We start from the raw sequence: 15,270 nt of genomic DNA on the forward strand, positions 1-15,270 counted from the left end.
CCATAATGGACTCAATGCCAATAAACTTTACAATATTTAAATGATGATGAGCAGTATCAATCGATCATAAACTTTGTGTTTATAGATAAAATCTCCCTGAAGGGTTAGAATAACAAATCTTTTTTTTTTTTGAAGAGTAGAATAACAAATCTTGTGCTTTGAATGGTGCCGACATCAAATTATTTATTGGACAATACTTGGAATAAAAAAACAAAAGCACACACACACGTCTATGACATCATTGGTTGGCTAGCTATGACAAGTGGAAGCTGGAGAGTGAAGAGTGGGGATGAGGAAAGAATATATTGTCCATATGATTGAATACACGTGTCACTCTTTATGTAGAACGCTACAATTTTTTTTTTTTTTTGAGAAAGAGAAAGCTCCAAATTGGATTCTCTCTGTTCACACTCACGACTTTGCTTCAAAAAAAAAAAAAAAAAAAAAAAACACACTCACATCGATGTCAAATCCGACAGTCAAATAATAAATATATACTGAACTCTGTCTCTCTAGTTATCTCCGCACCTGTCTCTCCATCACAGAGATACCCAGAAAGCAAAAAAAGAAAAGAAAGAAAGAACTCAGATTGATTAGTACAATGGCGAAGGGCTACATAAGAATGAAAACTGATCAAGATCTATTTAGCTCTGACGTGAAAGATCTTGCAAACTCTGTTATAAAGCTAGCCACCCATGTCATCAAGCTTGGAAGCTTAGGCTTTGGCTCCACTTTTCTTGAATGGCTCGCTGCTTTTGCTGCCATGTAAATATATATTACTCTCTCTCTCTCTATCTCTCTCTCTCTCTTAATGTTTCACAGTTTTATGATCTTTTTCTATATATACAAATGACTTTTGGATCAATTTAAAAGCTTTCTTTCTTTTTCTTTATTTAATTTTTTTATGATGATAGATAGATATAAAGTTGATGTTGAAATGGATAACAAATACATGTCTTTTAGCTTTTCTGACAATCTTTCTTCTTCTTAAATGCTAGTAATAGCTAATAAATAAGCATAAGCATGTGGGTTCAATTTTCAAACCAGTTATCATGATATCTTATAAAACAAGATCTCGTTTTTAAATTTTTGGGACATTGTTTGGTGATTTATCAGTAGAGGCTTTCTTTTAGACTTCTTGAACATTTCAGTGGATATTTAGGTTTGATGGTCAATTTAATTGGAATTTGCAGAAATCATTTAATTAAAAAAAAAAAAACAGAGAGAAGAAGAGGAAATGGTTTGGGAATTATCTTGTTAAAGTCTACTCAGTGTATTTGTTTCTTTTTTTTTTTCTTTCATTTTTATTGAATTTAGCTTTTAGTTATTGTTTAATTACTATGACTTGTTCATGAGATGTATTGAATTTGAAGGGATCATTCACTTTATATCTTTGATATAACTGTGATCTACCAATGGGGACTCAATATGCATTCGCTCGCACCCATGTTTGATGGGGTTGTTTCTAGTTTCTATGATGAATTTCTAATTCTAATGGGATCATGGGATACACACACACACACTTTTCTCCCTTGATGATCTATGTTTTCTTCACTTTGCATTTATTTCACTTTAGATTAGTTGAGAGCATTTATGTATTGGATATGTGGCAAGGTTAATTATTGGGTACTCTGAGAGTACCTTTCTCTCACATAGTTGTGGTTCCTATTCATTTAAATTTATGGTGGGATCCACAATTCATGTGAGAAGGAGAGTACTTCTTAAGTATTCAATAATTTTCTCTGTGGCAATGCCATTGTACTGGGAGTTGTTACATGTCCTATTAGGCTATGACTAGCGTTGGCATTGGATGTGCACACCATGAATAATGTGGACCACTAAACAAGCAGTATACTTATTTATTTTCACAAACATATAAACAATAAAGCCAATGCTGTGTCATCACCATTAGGGTGTTTTTTTTTTTTTTTGAATGAATAACATCACAATGAGACAACAAGATATGAGATTAAACAGTCTATGACCACAACTTTTGTGCCACAATTCTGATGTGGTTGATTGCGAGTGACTGGCTATCACTTTTTCTCTACCACTTACAATCGACCAGATCAAAGTTGTGGCACAAAAGTTGTGGCAACAGACTTTCTCATGATCAAACGTATTTTGTGAAAGGAAAACTTTATAAGAACATCAATTTGATCAATGAGTATACTTTTGGTCATTTACTGCAGCCAAAACTTTTCTTCCTCTAGCTACACCCCATCATATGATATTTTTTCTAGTCTATATTTTTTTAATTTTTGTAATTATTTTGTCTGGTTAATGGATCTTGGGTAACTATGCTGTTTTATAGTATGTCATGTCTGTTATTATTTGTGTTGGTCATAGAGTTTAGTGTGGCCTAATCGATTTACTTCATATGCTTGCTGTAGTTATTTGTTGATCTTGGATCGAACAAACTGGAAGACAAACATTCTTACATCTCTGTTGATCCCATACATCTTCTTGAGTCTTCCTTCACTACTGTTCAGCATACTCAGGTGATTAATTGGGGAACCACTGTTTTCAATGACCTCAATCTGTGTATGCTTTCGTGCTACTTAATTTTTTGGTGATGCAGGGGAGAGATTGGGAAATGGATTGCTTTCGTTGCTGTTGTGTTGCGCCTTTTCTTCCCAAAACATTTCCCAGGTATTATATAAGTCTTGGTTACTGTTGAATGATCATGTTTATGCTTTAATGCTTTTGACTAATGCAATCTAAGTGAATCTTACTCGGAATTTTCTGACTGAAACTCTTAGCTTCCCATCTTCATTTGCTATCACTACCAGCATGATATCTGCTATCCAACCAAATAATCATAATCAATCAATTATTTTTCACTATCGATTTACTGACTATGACTGTAACTGCAGATTGGCTGGAACTTCCAGGTGCTTTCATTCTTCTGACGGTGGTAGCCCCTAGTTTACTTGCAGACACCGTAAGGGACAGCTGGGTTGGTGTGTTAATATGTCTCGCCATTGCGGGTTATTTGCTTCAAGAACACATCCGGGCATCTGGTGGGTTCAGAAATTCTTTCACAAAAGCCAATGGTCTATCAAACACAATTGGAATAGTCCTTCTGTTTATCTATCCCGTCTGGGCACTGGTACTTGATGTGCTATAGGTGCACCCTTAGCAGCATATGATTGTTTTGATGCTTGCAATTTTAAGAATCTTTATCTTCGTGCCATTATTTTATTAAGACCTACAAAATCATTGCCAGTGTTCTGTTACATCTGTATAATTGTGAAAGGAAAACTTGTCTTTCATGCTGTTGAATTTGTGAAAGAATTGGCACAATCTTTCTGTTTTTCTGCCCTGTCTGGACTTTCTACTTGACTTCCCATTGGTGCGGTCATGGTAGCATGTGAATTGCTTTTGAAGCTTGCAAATTTTTATCAACTGTCTTGTTTGTGTTGTTCTTTGGTTAAGCCTGACAAGTTCAGCACCATTGTCATGTTACTTCGATATGTTACATCTTTCATCAGCTCCAATTAAAAGAATGGTCAATACGGACCTTGTGGAATTGCTGTATAGCCCTTACATGTAATACAAAACCTTAAGTTCTAGTGATCCATTCAGATTGTGGTTATTCTAAAGAAACCCTGTGTAAGTCTTCTAGGGCCTGCATGCCTTACAGTTATCAAATCACTAGTTTTCAGTAGGCTGATTAACAATGGTAGGTACCAGGATAGAACTCAAAAATTAAAATGGAGGATACCATCAGACTTGCCAGCAATATTTTTCTCTCTTGATCTGTTGGAGGCTCAGCTTATGGACTACACAATGATAGGTAGCCTCTTTCTTCCATTAAACCTCTGCAATCCTTGATGAAGGCAGGATTTGATCCAAGTTTGATCCCATGCTAAGAGACTTGACTAGTCAAATCAATTATTACCTCTAAACTTTCATGTTATTGAACATTTACTAGTTGCAACTGTGATTTAAGCCAGCCATTTCACAAACAGTCAGAAACGTCAGGCGCTATAACAAAATATGCGATGGTTTGTGCTTTCAAACAGATACGTATATTGTTGCCATAATATGAAGATAATTTTCCTTGTATGAGCTTGTGTTTTGGGAGGTAAACTTGATCTTGAATCTTTCTCAGGGTATATGCATAGCACAGAGAACCACCTTAAAACCCTGGTTGAATTAAACTTCAAACTCCTTGATAGTGGCGGTCGATTTGTTAAACAAGAAAAGAAAATTTGAGGCCCAAAAATTGAAGAATATCAGCTATTTAATTTCTGGTAAAAAGCTGGATACCATAGATGGATTCCTTGAGAATCTTTGTCATTGCTCATATCTCTAGATAAAATCTGGTCTCATGGTGCTGTCAAGCTAAACAGACTTAAAAAAATTCGAGGAGGTTCTTTATTATTTTTACCCCCCCTAGACTTTTGATACCTCTTTAGATTATATAGAAAGGTAAAGAAGAGGAATATAATTTTCAGCAGGAGCATGGATGATGTCAAAGGATCTTTTATTTATAATTAAACAAGAGCAAGAATCTGCTTATTCATACACTGTTGGGTACATATGATTTGATTTTGATATGAACACTTTTTCTACAAGTTTTTAGACAATATAAAATATAAAATAAACAAACTTTTGGCAAACTGCCACAAATTGGTAATATCTGCATTCCGGTTTATAGCTTACAATGCTGTTCTCACACTCTTATTCCCTTGGCTTCACTGTACAATTGATCAACAGTGTCCTGCAGATGACATTGGGGAAAAGATCATATTGATGCTGCATAGTCCAACACACCAACTTCCATGGTAGATCAATAGAAAGAATATAAAGGACAATAAGGGACACTTTAAAAGGAAGTTCTGAATGCCAGCCAAAAGAACTATCGTAAAATAAAAGCGAGAGGTATTGCTATTTATCTTCCAGTCAATCCTTGATAAAACACATCTCGCTTTTGGGGCCCTGAGCTTTTAGATTCAAGTTCAGGTTCTAGTGAATAGTAAAATGCCCTTGGACCTTTTTATTTGATCCTTCTTGCTTTTCATAGAAAATCGCAAAACTGTAATAAAACTATATAGAGTACACACATTTATGAAGCTATATACTTTTGGAAAGATGAATTTTTCACCCTTTTACTAGGGAAACATGGGAAGGAAAAACTTGGGTCCAATAGAAAGTCATAGCAATAATGAGCAGTCAAGTAAACAATTGATAGAGAAAAATAAAATAAAATAAAAAGAACACAAGGCATACCTTGTAGTACTTGAGCAATTGTGGTCTCTTCAATTTGAATGTTGGAGTTATCAGATCCCTCTCCATGTCAAAGGGATTTGGTTCCAAATGGACTGCTTTTAACATCTCAAAGCCTCGAAGCTGCAGGATGTCTTTCAAGTCAGAATAAAAAGACATAACTCTGCATGAAATTAGCAATAGGGATCGAGACACAAGTACATACCTGGTTTTTGTGACCAGTGTTATTAAGCTCATCTAAAATGTATTTCCTTGCCTTCAGGTTTTCACATAATGAATTAAAATCACCAGTGACATTATGGTTTATTGCCCAATCCTCTAATGCCTTTCTGTCAGGAACCACCACAGCTACGAGGAATGACTCAAAACTGTTCCCATAGACCCAAATCTGTTAACAAAGATAAGTCAATAGCACATTTAGAATTAGATAAGTGGTAAAAAAAAAATTGAAAACTAAATGGGCTATGCAGATCAACTTACTAACAGAAACTCATATGTTCTTAGACAAAAAGAGATGCAATGTTCTATTTTATAGAGACTATTTTTACATGGGGCACCATTGTGGACACCAGCAACATACCGATGTTAAAAGAGGGCATCGCAAGTATGTGCTTTCGATGTTCTCTACAGCAACATATTCACCTTGAGACAGCTTAAATATATTCTTTTTCCTGTCAATGATTTTCATTGCTCCGTTGGGCTGCCATTCTCCAATGTCACCTGCGTTATTCTCAAAATTAGGCCCATCAACATTCACATACTCTCTGAATAAGTATTTTCTGTCTTATAGCAGTTATAGAAGTTCCTAACCAGTGACAAATACAGCCTTAGAATGTAACTGTTTGTCAATGCATTGTACTAGCAAGGTTTTACCTGTATGAAACCACCCGTCAACAAGGACATCTTCAGTCAGGTCTTGTCGCTTGTGGTAACCAGAGAACAAGGTTGTTCCCCTCAGGCAAATCTCTCCACGTGGCATGCTGGCAAGTGCATCATATCCCATCTCTGGCACTGACTCAAGCCTGGCTTCAATGGTTGTGATGGGGACTCCAACAGTTCCGATCATGCTAAATACATCGCCAATGGATGTAAAACACCCACCACAACTTTCAGTAAGACCTGATCATGAGCAAATATTATAAGCTGATAGAAAGAAGTACATGAGAACAGTGGAAAATAATTAGAACTTATGATATGCTTGGATATAATAAATAAGCGTTAAGGCTTTTTTTAATTCATCATTCGGAGTAAAACAAAGCAAAGGTGAGATTGGTTGTTTAAGTATGCATATTGATTTTGTAGTTTCTCTTAAATCTCCAAATGACGCTTTAAATTACATCCAAAATGTAAGTAATCAGCTTCCTCAATGATGAAATTGTGGGAAATTATTAAATTTGAATGTTGCCTATGAATTTATAGAAAGTTTGATAACAAAAATAAAACAAAAGTATGTAACTTAAATGTTACCACCATTGATAAGCTTAAAAACAACTCTAATTAAAAACAGTTGGTCTAAATTACCATATCCTTGGGATAAAGTAGAGCCGCTGGTGACCCTCAAAAACTCCTCCACGTGCCTAGTCAAAGGTGCAGCGCCTGATAACAAGATACGAATTCGCCCCCCTAATCCTTGTTTGATCTATAATGATTAACACATTATTAGAATGTAAATTAGATCTTCCAGAGTAATGATGGGGAAGGATATATGACTGACCTTATCAAAGATAAGCCTGTCCAAGAGAGGTGCTGCTTTATCTTGATTAAGTCCCTTCTCTAGATTTCCCAACTTGCTGCCAGATTCCATTAGTCATTCAGTAGGGGAGAAAAGTAATTTAATGAAGTTGTTATCTTTAAACTTTTTCTTGATAGGTATAATGAAGTGGTTATCGATAAACATACTAGTTATAAGCATATTGGAACAATGCCTTCCGCAACGCACCTCCCGATGAAATTTTATTAAGTATACCTTTAAACGAAAATTTAAGGCCAACGTTTAGAATGAAAAAAAAAATAAATGCATATAATTCAATGTGATGTATAGAAAAATAATATACCACTGTATATACGATCATAAACTCTAGGAACCCCACAAAACATAGATGGCTTCAGTTCCTGTATGTCCTCCATCAGAAACCTAATGTCCTGCAAATTTAAAGCAAAGAAAAAAAAAAAAAAAAAAAAACACATTGGACAAGTTCAACATTGGCAATTCAAAGACATACAGTCAAATAAATAGATGGAAGAAAGAACTCATTTAAAGAGATGAATCTTAATCTTACGCCTCGCCAAAATCCTATTGAGGAGCCCTTATAGATGCAATAGCTCTCCATTATTTGATCATATACATGGGCCAAAGGAAGGAAGGAGAAATATGAATCTTCTTCTGAACACTGTAATAGAGAAGATTCTATGTCAATACCACAATGTAACTGCCATATAATTTCATGAAGAAAATTTTTTGTGGTCCATCATCAATGAATGACTTAATAGCAAAATTTGACATAGACTTACATTGGTTTACTTACATCCTTTTTTTTCCTTCGTAAGGTTTGAACTTATGACATACATTAACACTCTGCCTTTGCTATTCAGACCAATGACCTACCACGTTCCATTTAAGAATCTTGACAATACTAAAACATGCATCTTTTAAAAGAGGGAATGACTTCCGTTAGGATTAACTATGACTAATAATTACGTATCTCGTAGAAAATACTTCTTAGATCTATAGCAGAAGTAAGCCATTGAACACAAAGTACATATGCCCAATTCTAGATTAATTCATAAGCTAACAGATGGAGTTCTTACATGATGATGTACTGAAAATGGCAAGAAGAACCAACAGATTTTTCTTGAATGAACCAGAAATAACAGTGATGTTGTTTCACAAATTTGACTGCGCATACATGAATGCAAACCATAAATTCTTCTGATTTTTATTCTTAATAGGAATCTTATATTTATCTTGATAAGTTTATTATCATTCTGGATTTCTTGTCATTATAATGGGAAAATAACCTTATATGACCATTGTTATGCACTTAGAAACATAATTGGCATTGGCTAATCAGCAACAACTTACATTAAATGTATGTTCTGTAAACATTTATTTGCTTTTGTAGACAAAAATCATCATGCGCAGTTATCTTACAGTCTATTTAAACAACATCTATTGATCAGGCATTCTAAAGCAGACTTAATGTGATGGAGATTAGAATTTGGTGATGATTTATGACACAAAAGAATATCACCAAATTACAGACAGATAATGAATTGAGTTGCAAGTTAGAACAGAATATTGGGCACTTCTTAGCTATCTTTTGACAAGGAGTGACTTTAAAACTCCAAGAAATGCAGAAACTAAAAAAGTTATAGAATCATACAGCTTCAAGAAATCATAATTTGTGTTTGGTTGTTTACCACTCTATCTGTTAGTAAAAGTAGGTGGTCCGTCGTCAATACTTCTGCCATTATAGCTGCATTTGTAAGAATGACACCTTTTGGTTCTCCTGTTGTTCCACTTGTATACATTATTGTGCAGATGTCAGCCTTGTTTTTTGGAGGCAGTTCGTTATTCAAACTTCCCTGTTTTGATTGACCAGTCAAAATCAACGTAGACAGTAATATGCATTCATTATATAGATGAACAATGTAGATTGACATCCTACCAACTCAGAAAACTCCTTCCAGGAAAAGCAAGAAACCCCCGCTTCTTCAGCTTCTTTCTTTTGTGTGCTTGAAATATTTGAAAAGCTGACAATAGCTGAGCAAAGAAAACACATAATTTAGTTCCCCACCCAAGGACCTGCATACTGTCTTTTGAGTATTATTAGACAGAAGATAGCAGCTTGACCTACTTTTAAAATTTTCTGAACATCTAGGGAGGCATGATAGAATCTGCACAAAGAGTTACCACTTGAGTGAGGAAAAAAAATTGAGAGACGTGAGTTGCACCGAGTATATTATTTTCATCCATGAATTGATGTTTGACATGCACAGAACAGAAACACACGCTGACCATAGGCAAAAAGTGAGAAACAAGGACGTCCCAAGTGCCAACTACAAACATTCCCACAAACATAACTAGCTAAGCAATTTTAGAACCAACAAATTACCAGTTCTTTGAAGTGGCATGGCAAAAATATAAAAAAGAAAACATGAATTGCTTACAACCATATTGTTGTCAATTATCAACTATGAGTTTTATAGACCATAGCATCTTCTCACGGTAACCTTCCTACTATGGTAATGCATTGTAATAATGCTTTTCATGGGATTTCAAATCTGAGCACCATTTAAGAGTGAACAGGTATAACAGATGAAGAGTCAAAACTTATGTTGGAGGTGTTTGGTAGGATAGAAGAAATCAAGTGGGCAACATGGTTGTACAAAACTCTTTACAACCAGGGTACTTGTTACAAAATTTATAAGCATTCCAAGATGTTGTCTGTTCCTGTTATGTTAAAACTAATAAGAAAAAATAGAGGTCCTCAGAGAACAAGAAAAATCTTTCAATGGTTTCAGAACCAAAAACGACAAAAGTGAGGTAACTAATTAAGTTTGATTCTAAATTTACGAGTGAAAGTCCTTGAAGGTAAGTTGAAAATCAATTCTTTGTATTGATCACAGGTTTCATACCACCTTATTGGTTATTGAATCAGATCATCAATATTTCAAAAATTGATAGCTAATTTAGACCAGTAATGTTTCGTTTACAATAAAAAAAAAAAAAAAAATGAAATTGATAGAAGGAGAACCTACAGCAGATATTTTGTTCTCTTGCACGAAAGCTATTGAAACTTCAGCATGGTTGATGATGAACTCCACTGCATTTGGTCCTGTGATGAGCAAAATTACAGAGTTACATAATCAGACTCTTTTGATAACTCAACCAAGTGGTCTACAATTCAAGTACATTGATTGCCACTAGGAGAGGGTGTGTGCACCCACAAACACATGGTGAAGATGATAGTAATTAGCACACTGAGATTTATTGATGAAAAAAAAATGGGAAAACATACCCAGTGTGTCATACAGAGGTACATATGTCACAGCCTGGCTGTTACATGCCTGTTGAAAATCAAACATAAACATCAAAATAACACTACACAGTTCAAACTGTTACTTAAACATTGCTATCTTAGTCTTTCATCTTTACCATATAACCTTATAAAACTTGTTAAAGTGAGTTACAAACAAATACCCTTAGCCAAAAAAAAAAAGGTTAGGAAGCAAAACATGAGGGAAAATGACTACAATACACACTGAACTTCTCAACCTAGCTACTAGCCCTTTGTAATGAAGGTTGTTTTTCTTAGTTTGTTTCCTAAGAAATGTTCTCAATCATAATACACTTTTACACCAAAAAAAAAAAAAAAAAAAAAAAAAAAAAAAAAACACATTTACTATGTAACATCAATATCTATGAAGCCAAGCAAGATTGATAACTACAAGTATAATGTATGTATATAAATGTATATATACCTCCATTGCAATTATCCATTCTGGACAGTTGGACCCATATATACCACAACGATCACCCTACATGCATAATAACACACATTAGTAGAACTTATAAATTGGATTTCCACATAAACTAATTGCCTAATTCTTTGAAGAAAAAAAAAATTTCTAAGTTAGCCAAAGTGCAATTTGGACTTACAGGATTGACACCACGGCTCCTGATGGCAGAGCCCACGCGGATGGCTGCATCATAAACCTCCTGATATGTGAGCCACACATAGGGACCCACCTGTGAATGAATTCAGTCAAATATTTTTATTAGTATTTTAGCTTCTTCCAATGAAAATTTAGCTTATGGTCTTCACTCTTCAAGGCAATTCCAAATTTCCCAAGTGACAACCTTTTTTCGCTAGTTTTTAAGGTGTTAAGTTATGAGTAGCGCGACATACCACTACATATGAGAAAAATTGTAAAATTTAATGCCTTACTATAGATTTTAATGTGCTAACTATAGGAAAAAATAATATAATAATAATAATAATAATAATAAATTCATAGCTTGTTCACAATTGTTAAAGTCAAAGCTTAATAACTATTTATACGACCATAACTTTTATCATAATTTGTTGAAGTGATCGACTATGAGTATTAAATAATCATAATTATATGAATTTATTACTTTTTTTCCATCTCTTCAAAGTCGTGACAATAACTATGACAACACAAACAGAAAAAAGTTGTTTTGGTAAACTTCCAATTAATAAAAGTGAGGTGAGGTGAGGTGAGGTTGTGCATGACAGGCCATGTGAAATTGATATTCCACATTATAATTATAATCTTAGCAAATTGTGAAAATTAATGTTGTGTCCCTACCCTACTATTATTATTATTTTTTTTCATCGCTTCAAAGTTGTGACAATAATTATGATGACACAAACAAACAAAACTTATTTCGGTAAACTTCCAATTAATAAAAGTGAGGTGAGGTGAGGCTGTGCATAACAGGCCATGTGAAATTGATATTTCCTGTTACAATTATAATCTTAGCAAATTGTGAAAATTAATGTTGTGTCCCTACCCTACTATTAATATTATTATTTTTGTTAAGTACCCTACTATTATTATTCCTAAGGACATAGACACATGTAAGAGGGAGAGACGAAAACGAAGAGTGAGTTGTATTGTACCTTTGAGTCGGTGACTTGACGTCGACCCAGCATTGGATTGCTGGGGTTCCTCTTAGCTGAGTCGCTGCCACAATAAACATAGTTTCAGAGGAGATATCCCAGCATAGTGCTTGGCTTTGAATGTATTACGTTTAAATAAATGGTTCTAAAAATGCTTTTATCAAATCAGAAATTGGCCTATTAGCTCAGTTGGTTAGAGCGTCGTGCTAATAACGCGAAGGTCGCAGGTTCGAAACCTGCATGGGCCATAATCAATTGTTTTCTATTTTTTTTTTCTTTACATCCGAATACTAATTTAATTTTTTTTCTTCTAATTTTTTCTTTACATTAGACTACTAATTTTTTTCTTTAAGTTAGACTACTTTCTATTTTTTTTTTCTTTTACATTAGACTACAAAACTACTTTTTGTTTGGTTTGGGCCATTACTCTACAATTTTCTTATTACAGTATTACACTACAAAAATTATTTTTTTTTTTCTTAAAAATTAGATTAGACTAACAAAAATACTTTTTGTTTGATTTGGGCCATTAATCTACAGTTATTAGGCTACTACAAACAAAACAATTATTCTTTTTTTTTTTTCTTAAAAATTAGATTAGACTAACAAAAATACTTTTTGTTTGATTTGGGCCATTACTCTACAGTTATTAGGCTACTACAAACAAAAAAATTAGTTAGAGTCCAATAATAATTATAATAAGTTAATAACGAAATTATTTGGGCCATTTACCACAACCTTTTCTTCACGACAAACATTTGTTTTTGTTTGGGCTTACGGATTCCAGTTACAACAGGACAAATATCCGATAAACGGTTAACATAACAAGACAAATGTGTATCCATGACACAGTCACACAGCTAACTACAACTAAGATTTTGTCTGATCTCCAAACAAAATACCAATAGTTCTTAAGAATTTATATTAGTATTTTTTTGCTTTCTATAATGAGAAAGTAAAATTATAATACTTAGTGCCTAGGAATTTATGTTATTTAAGGTCAAAGAAAAATGAGAAGGGGTCAACAATTTCATCTTATAATTGTAGATGAGTTTGTCATAGTAATTTATTAGATTGGTCCCAAAAACAAATCAACAAAAAAAATCTAAACAACAAAATGAAGAATTAGTTTTACATTTCCATTTAAATTTTACAGTAAATTCATGCTTAGGTGACCTGCTCTCTCTAGCTTGTTGGTCTCTCACCCAACCTTGGCTGATTTTACTTTATATATGTGCTTTTCCATGACTCTCATTGGCCAATGCATGCACTGAGACTTGTTCATAACACATCTGACATGCTTGTTAGAGAATGGCTTGCTTTGCTAGTCATTTCTTAAAACAGATTTTTCTAATCCTATGAGCACACATAGCATTGATCCAACTATATAAACACATGCAATAGCAATTAGCAATCTAATTCTCAAAAGGGAGCACATGAATGCATATAATATAAACTACAAACCTGAGGAATTGCCATGGAGATTCCAATCCGGCCGGCAAGTCCAAGAGACCATCTTTAGCATAAATGCTTCTATACACAGGCCCTGCCGATGGCTTTTGAGCTGTTGCAGGCCTTGATTCCTCAACCTTCACTGTGTAGATATCTGACATTGTTATCAAAATGTAGAAACAGGCTTTCAATTTCAAGAACCTTTTAAAGATGACCTTAGAGACTGAAGCTTTTTCTTAAGAGCTTGTAAAAATGTTTTTGCTGAATTTAACCACAAAGAAAGAGTGAAAGAGGGAGTTGGGGGAGGTGGGACTTTGGGTGAGTTAGTTGAGCTAAAGCAATAAATTCTTAGATCACATTAAGAAAGATGTGTCTGACCAATTTTATAGGCGTTTTATGACACATTAAAGGTTTTTGTGTCTGTATATGGTGATTTTCTTGCACAGCATTTATAATGGTAGATGATAGGTGGGTGACTGACCCACGAATTACTTTATTTATTGTTAATTTATGTTTTAAACAAAACTCGTTTTCTTGTCTTAGTATTCTTTTTGTCTTTATTTGATCAAAGACAAGGATAGGGTTTTGCTCAAGAAAATAAAATAGACAGTGGTAGGCGAGCTTACAGTGCTGAGTCAAATCCTCCCTCATCTAAACCTCCTACTCCTATATTCTATGGGTAGGACTTTATAGGAGTTTATATTTTATAAGATGAGTAATAATACTTCTATTTTTTTTTTATAAGAATTAGTGCTAAGAATTCAATATTTTCATAGTTGTGATTAAAGCAATATTGCTTTTGCTTAGGTCTACTCATAGTAGAACCTTTTTTATCATGCGATAATCACAATAAATCATGTCATTAATTATTAAAAAGAAAATATATATATATATATATATATATATTGTATTCTAGATTTATTATTATAGAATAATAAAATGGAATTGATGGATGATAAAATAATTAAATGAAATTGAAATAAATAAATAAATATATTTTCTCTTAATTTTTTGGAAGTTCATATATATATATACATATATATATATATATATATATAAAGTAATGACATGAAAAAAAGAAAAAGAAAAAAGATTATATGAGATTCATATGCTTAAAAAATCTAGATTTCACCTCTATTTTATTAAAAGAATGAGTGTTTCTCTCACTTTTGAGAGGAAGGCTTAAAAGAAAATGAAATGAAATGAAATATAAATTTTCTTCCAACCATTTCATTCGTTCTCAAAATTTTCAACAATAGAATAAATGAAATGTCTCTTAAAAATCTTGTCCGCATGAAGATTGCTTATTTCCATTCTATTTATCGTTCCAAGCAAGCCTCTTTTTTTTCCCCTTTCTTGAGAATACTTCCAAGCATGCAAAGATGTAAAGATGTTTCAAATCCAATAAAAAAGAAGTCATTAAATTTGATTGGTCCAAAAAATGCTAGTTTATTTGTTATTCAAACATAAACCATGAAGATATAGATATTGAATTAAATGTCAACCAAAAAGTCCGCCATAATTGAGGGAAAATTATTAAATATTTTGAGAGTACCAGAAATAATGTGTACTTCTCATTCTCACATGAATTATGAGTCCAGCTGTAAATTTAATTAGTGGAATCTACAATTATATGAGAATGCAAAGATGTAAAGATGTTTCAAATCCAATAAAAAAGAAGTCATTAAATTTGATTGGTCCAAAAAATGTTAGTTTATTTGTTATTCAAACATAAACCATGAAGATATAGATATTGAATTAAATGTCAACCAAAAAGTCCGCCATAATTGAGGGAAAATTATTAAATATTTTGAGAGTACCAGAAATAATGTGTACTTCTCATTTTCATATGAATTATGAGTCCAACCATAAATTTAATTAGTAGAATCAACAATTATGTGAGAATGAGGAATATGCATTTATAGTATTCCAA

At 33.3% G+C, this 15,270-nt stretch overlaps 2 protein-coding genes and 1 non-coding gene across 3 annotated transcripts; 2 read left to right on the plus strand and 1 right to left on the minus strand.

Moving 5' to 3' along the window:
- The first annotated feature begins 478 nt into the window (after positions 1 to 478).
- On the plus strand, positions 479 to 3,424 carry LOC126707523 (cold-regulated 413 plasma membrane protein 2-like). The gene is made up of 4 exons (XM_050407213.1): positions 479 to 765; positions 2,394 to 2,501; positions 2,582 to 2,652; positions 2,877 to 3,424. The coding sequence occupies exons 1-4, from the start codon at positions 602 to 604 to the stop codon at positions 3,128 to 3,130; spliced, it is 597 nt and encodes a 198-aa protein (XP_050263170.1). The 5' UTR covers positions 479 to 601; the 3' UTR covers positions 3,131 to 3,424.
- Positions 3,425 to 4,475: 1,051 nt separating this feature from the next.
- LOC126707522 (probable CoA ligase CCL6) lies at positions 4,476 to 13,681 on the minus strand. The gene is made up of 19 exons (XM_050407212.1): positions 13,350 to 13,681; positions 11,886 to 11,949; positions 10,898 to 10,987; positions 10,720 to 10,776; positions 10,257 to 10,305; positions 9,997 to 10,073; positions 9,093 to 9,132; positions 8,904 to 8,998; positions 8,656 to 8,820; positions 7,515 to 7,625; positions 7,290 to 7,377; positions 7,135 to 7,201; positions 6,950 to 7,025; positions 6,757 to 6,874; positions 6,109 to 6,354; positions 5,816 to 5,955; positions 5,441 to 5,623; positions 5,239 to 5,358; positions 4,476 to 4,729 (listed from the first exon to the last, which is right to left on the minus strand). Exons 1-19 carry the CDS (start codon positions 13,496 to 13,498, stop codon positions 4,682 to 4,684), a joined length of 1,983 nt encoding a protein of 660 aa, XP_050263169.1. The 5' UTR covers positions 13,499 to 13,681; the 3' UTR covers positions 4,476 to 4,681.
- TRNAI-AAU (transfer RNA isoleucine (anticodon AAU)) lies at positions 12,060 to 12,133 on the plus strand. The gene has a single exon. It is a non-coding gene; the product is annotated as a tRNA-Ile (tRNA).
- Positions 13,682 to 15,270: the final 1,589 nt, after the last annotated feature.

The sequence above is a fragment of the Quercus robur genome, chromosome 11 (genome assembly GCF_932294415.1).
Source record: "Quercus robur chromosome 11, dhQueRobu3.1, whole genome shotgun sequence".
Taxonomy (NCBI): domain Eukaryota; kingdom Viridiplantae; phylum Streptophyta; class Magnoliopsida; order Fagales; family Fagaceae; genus Quercus; species Quercus robur.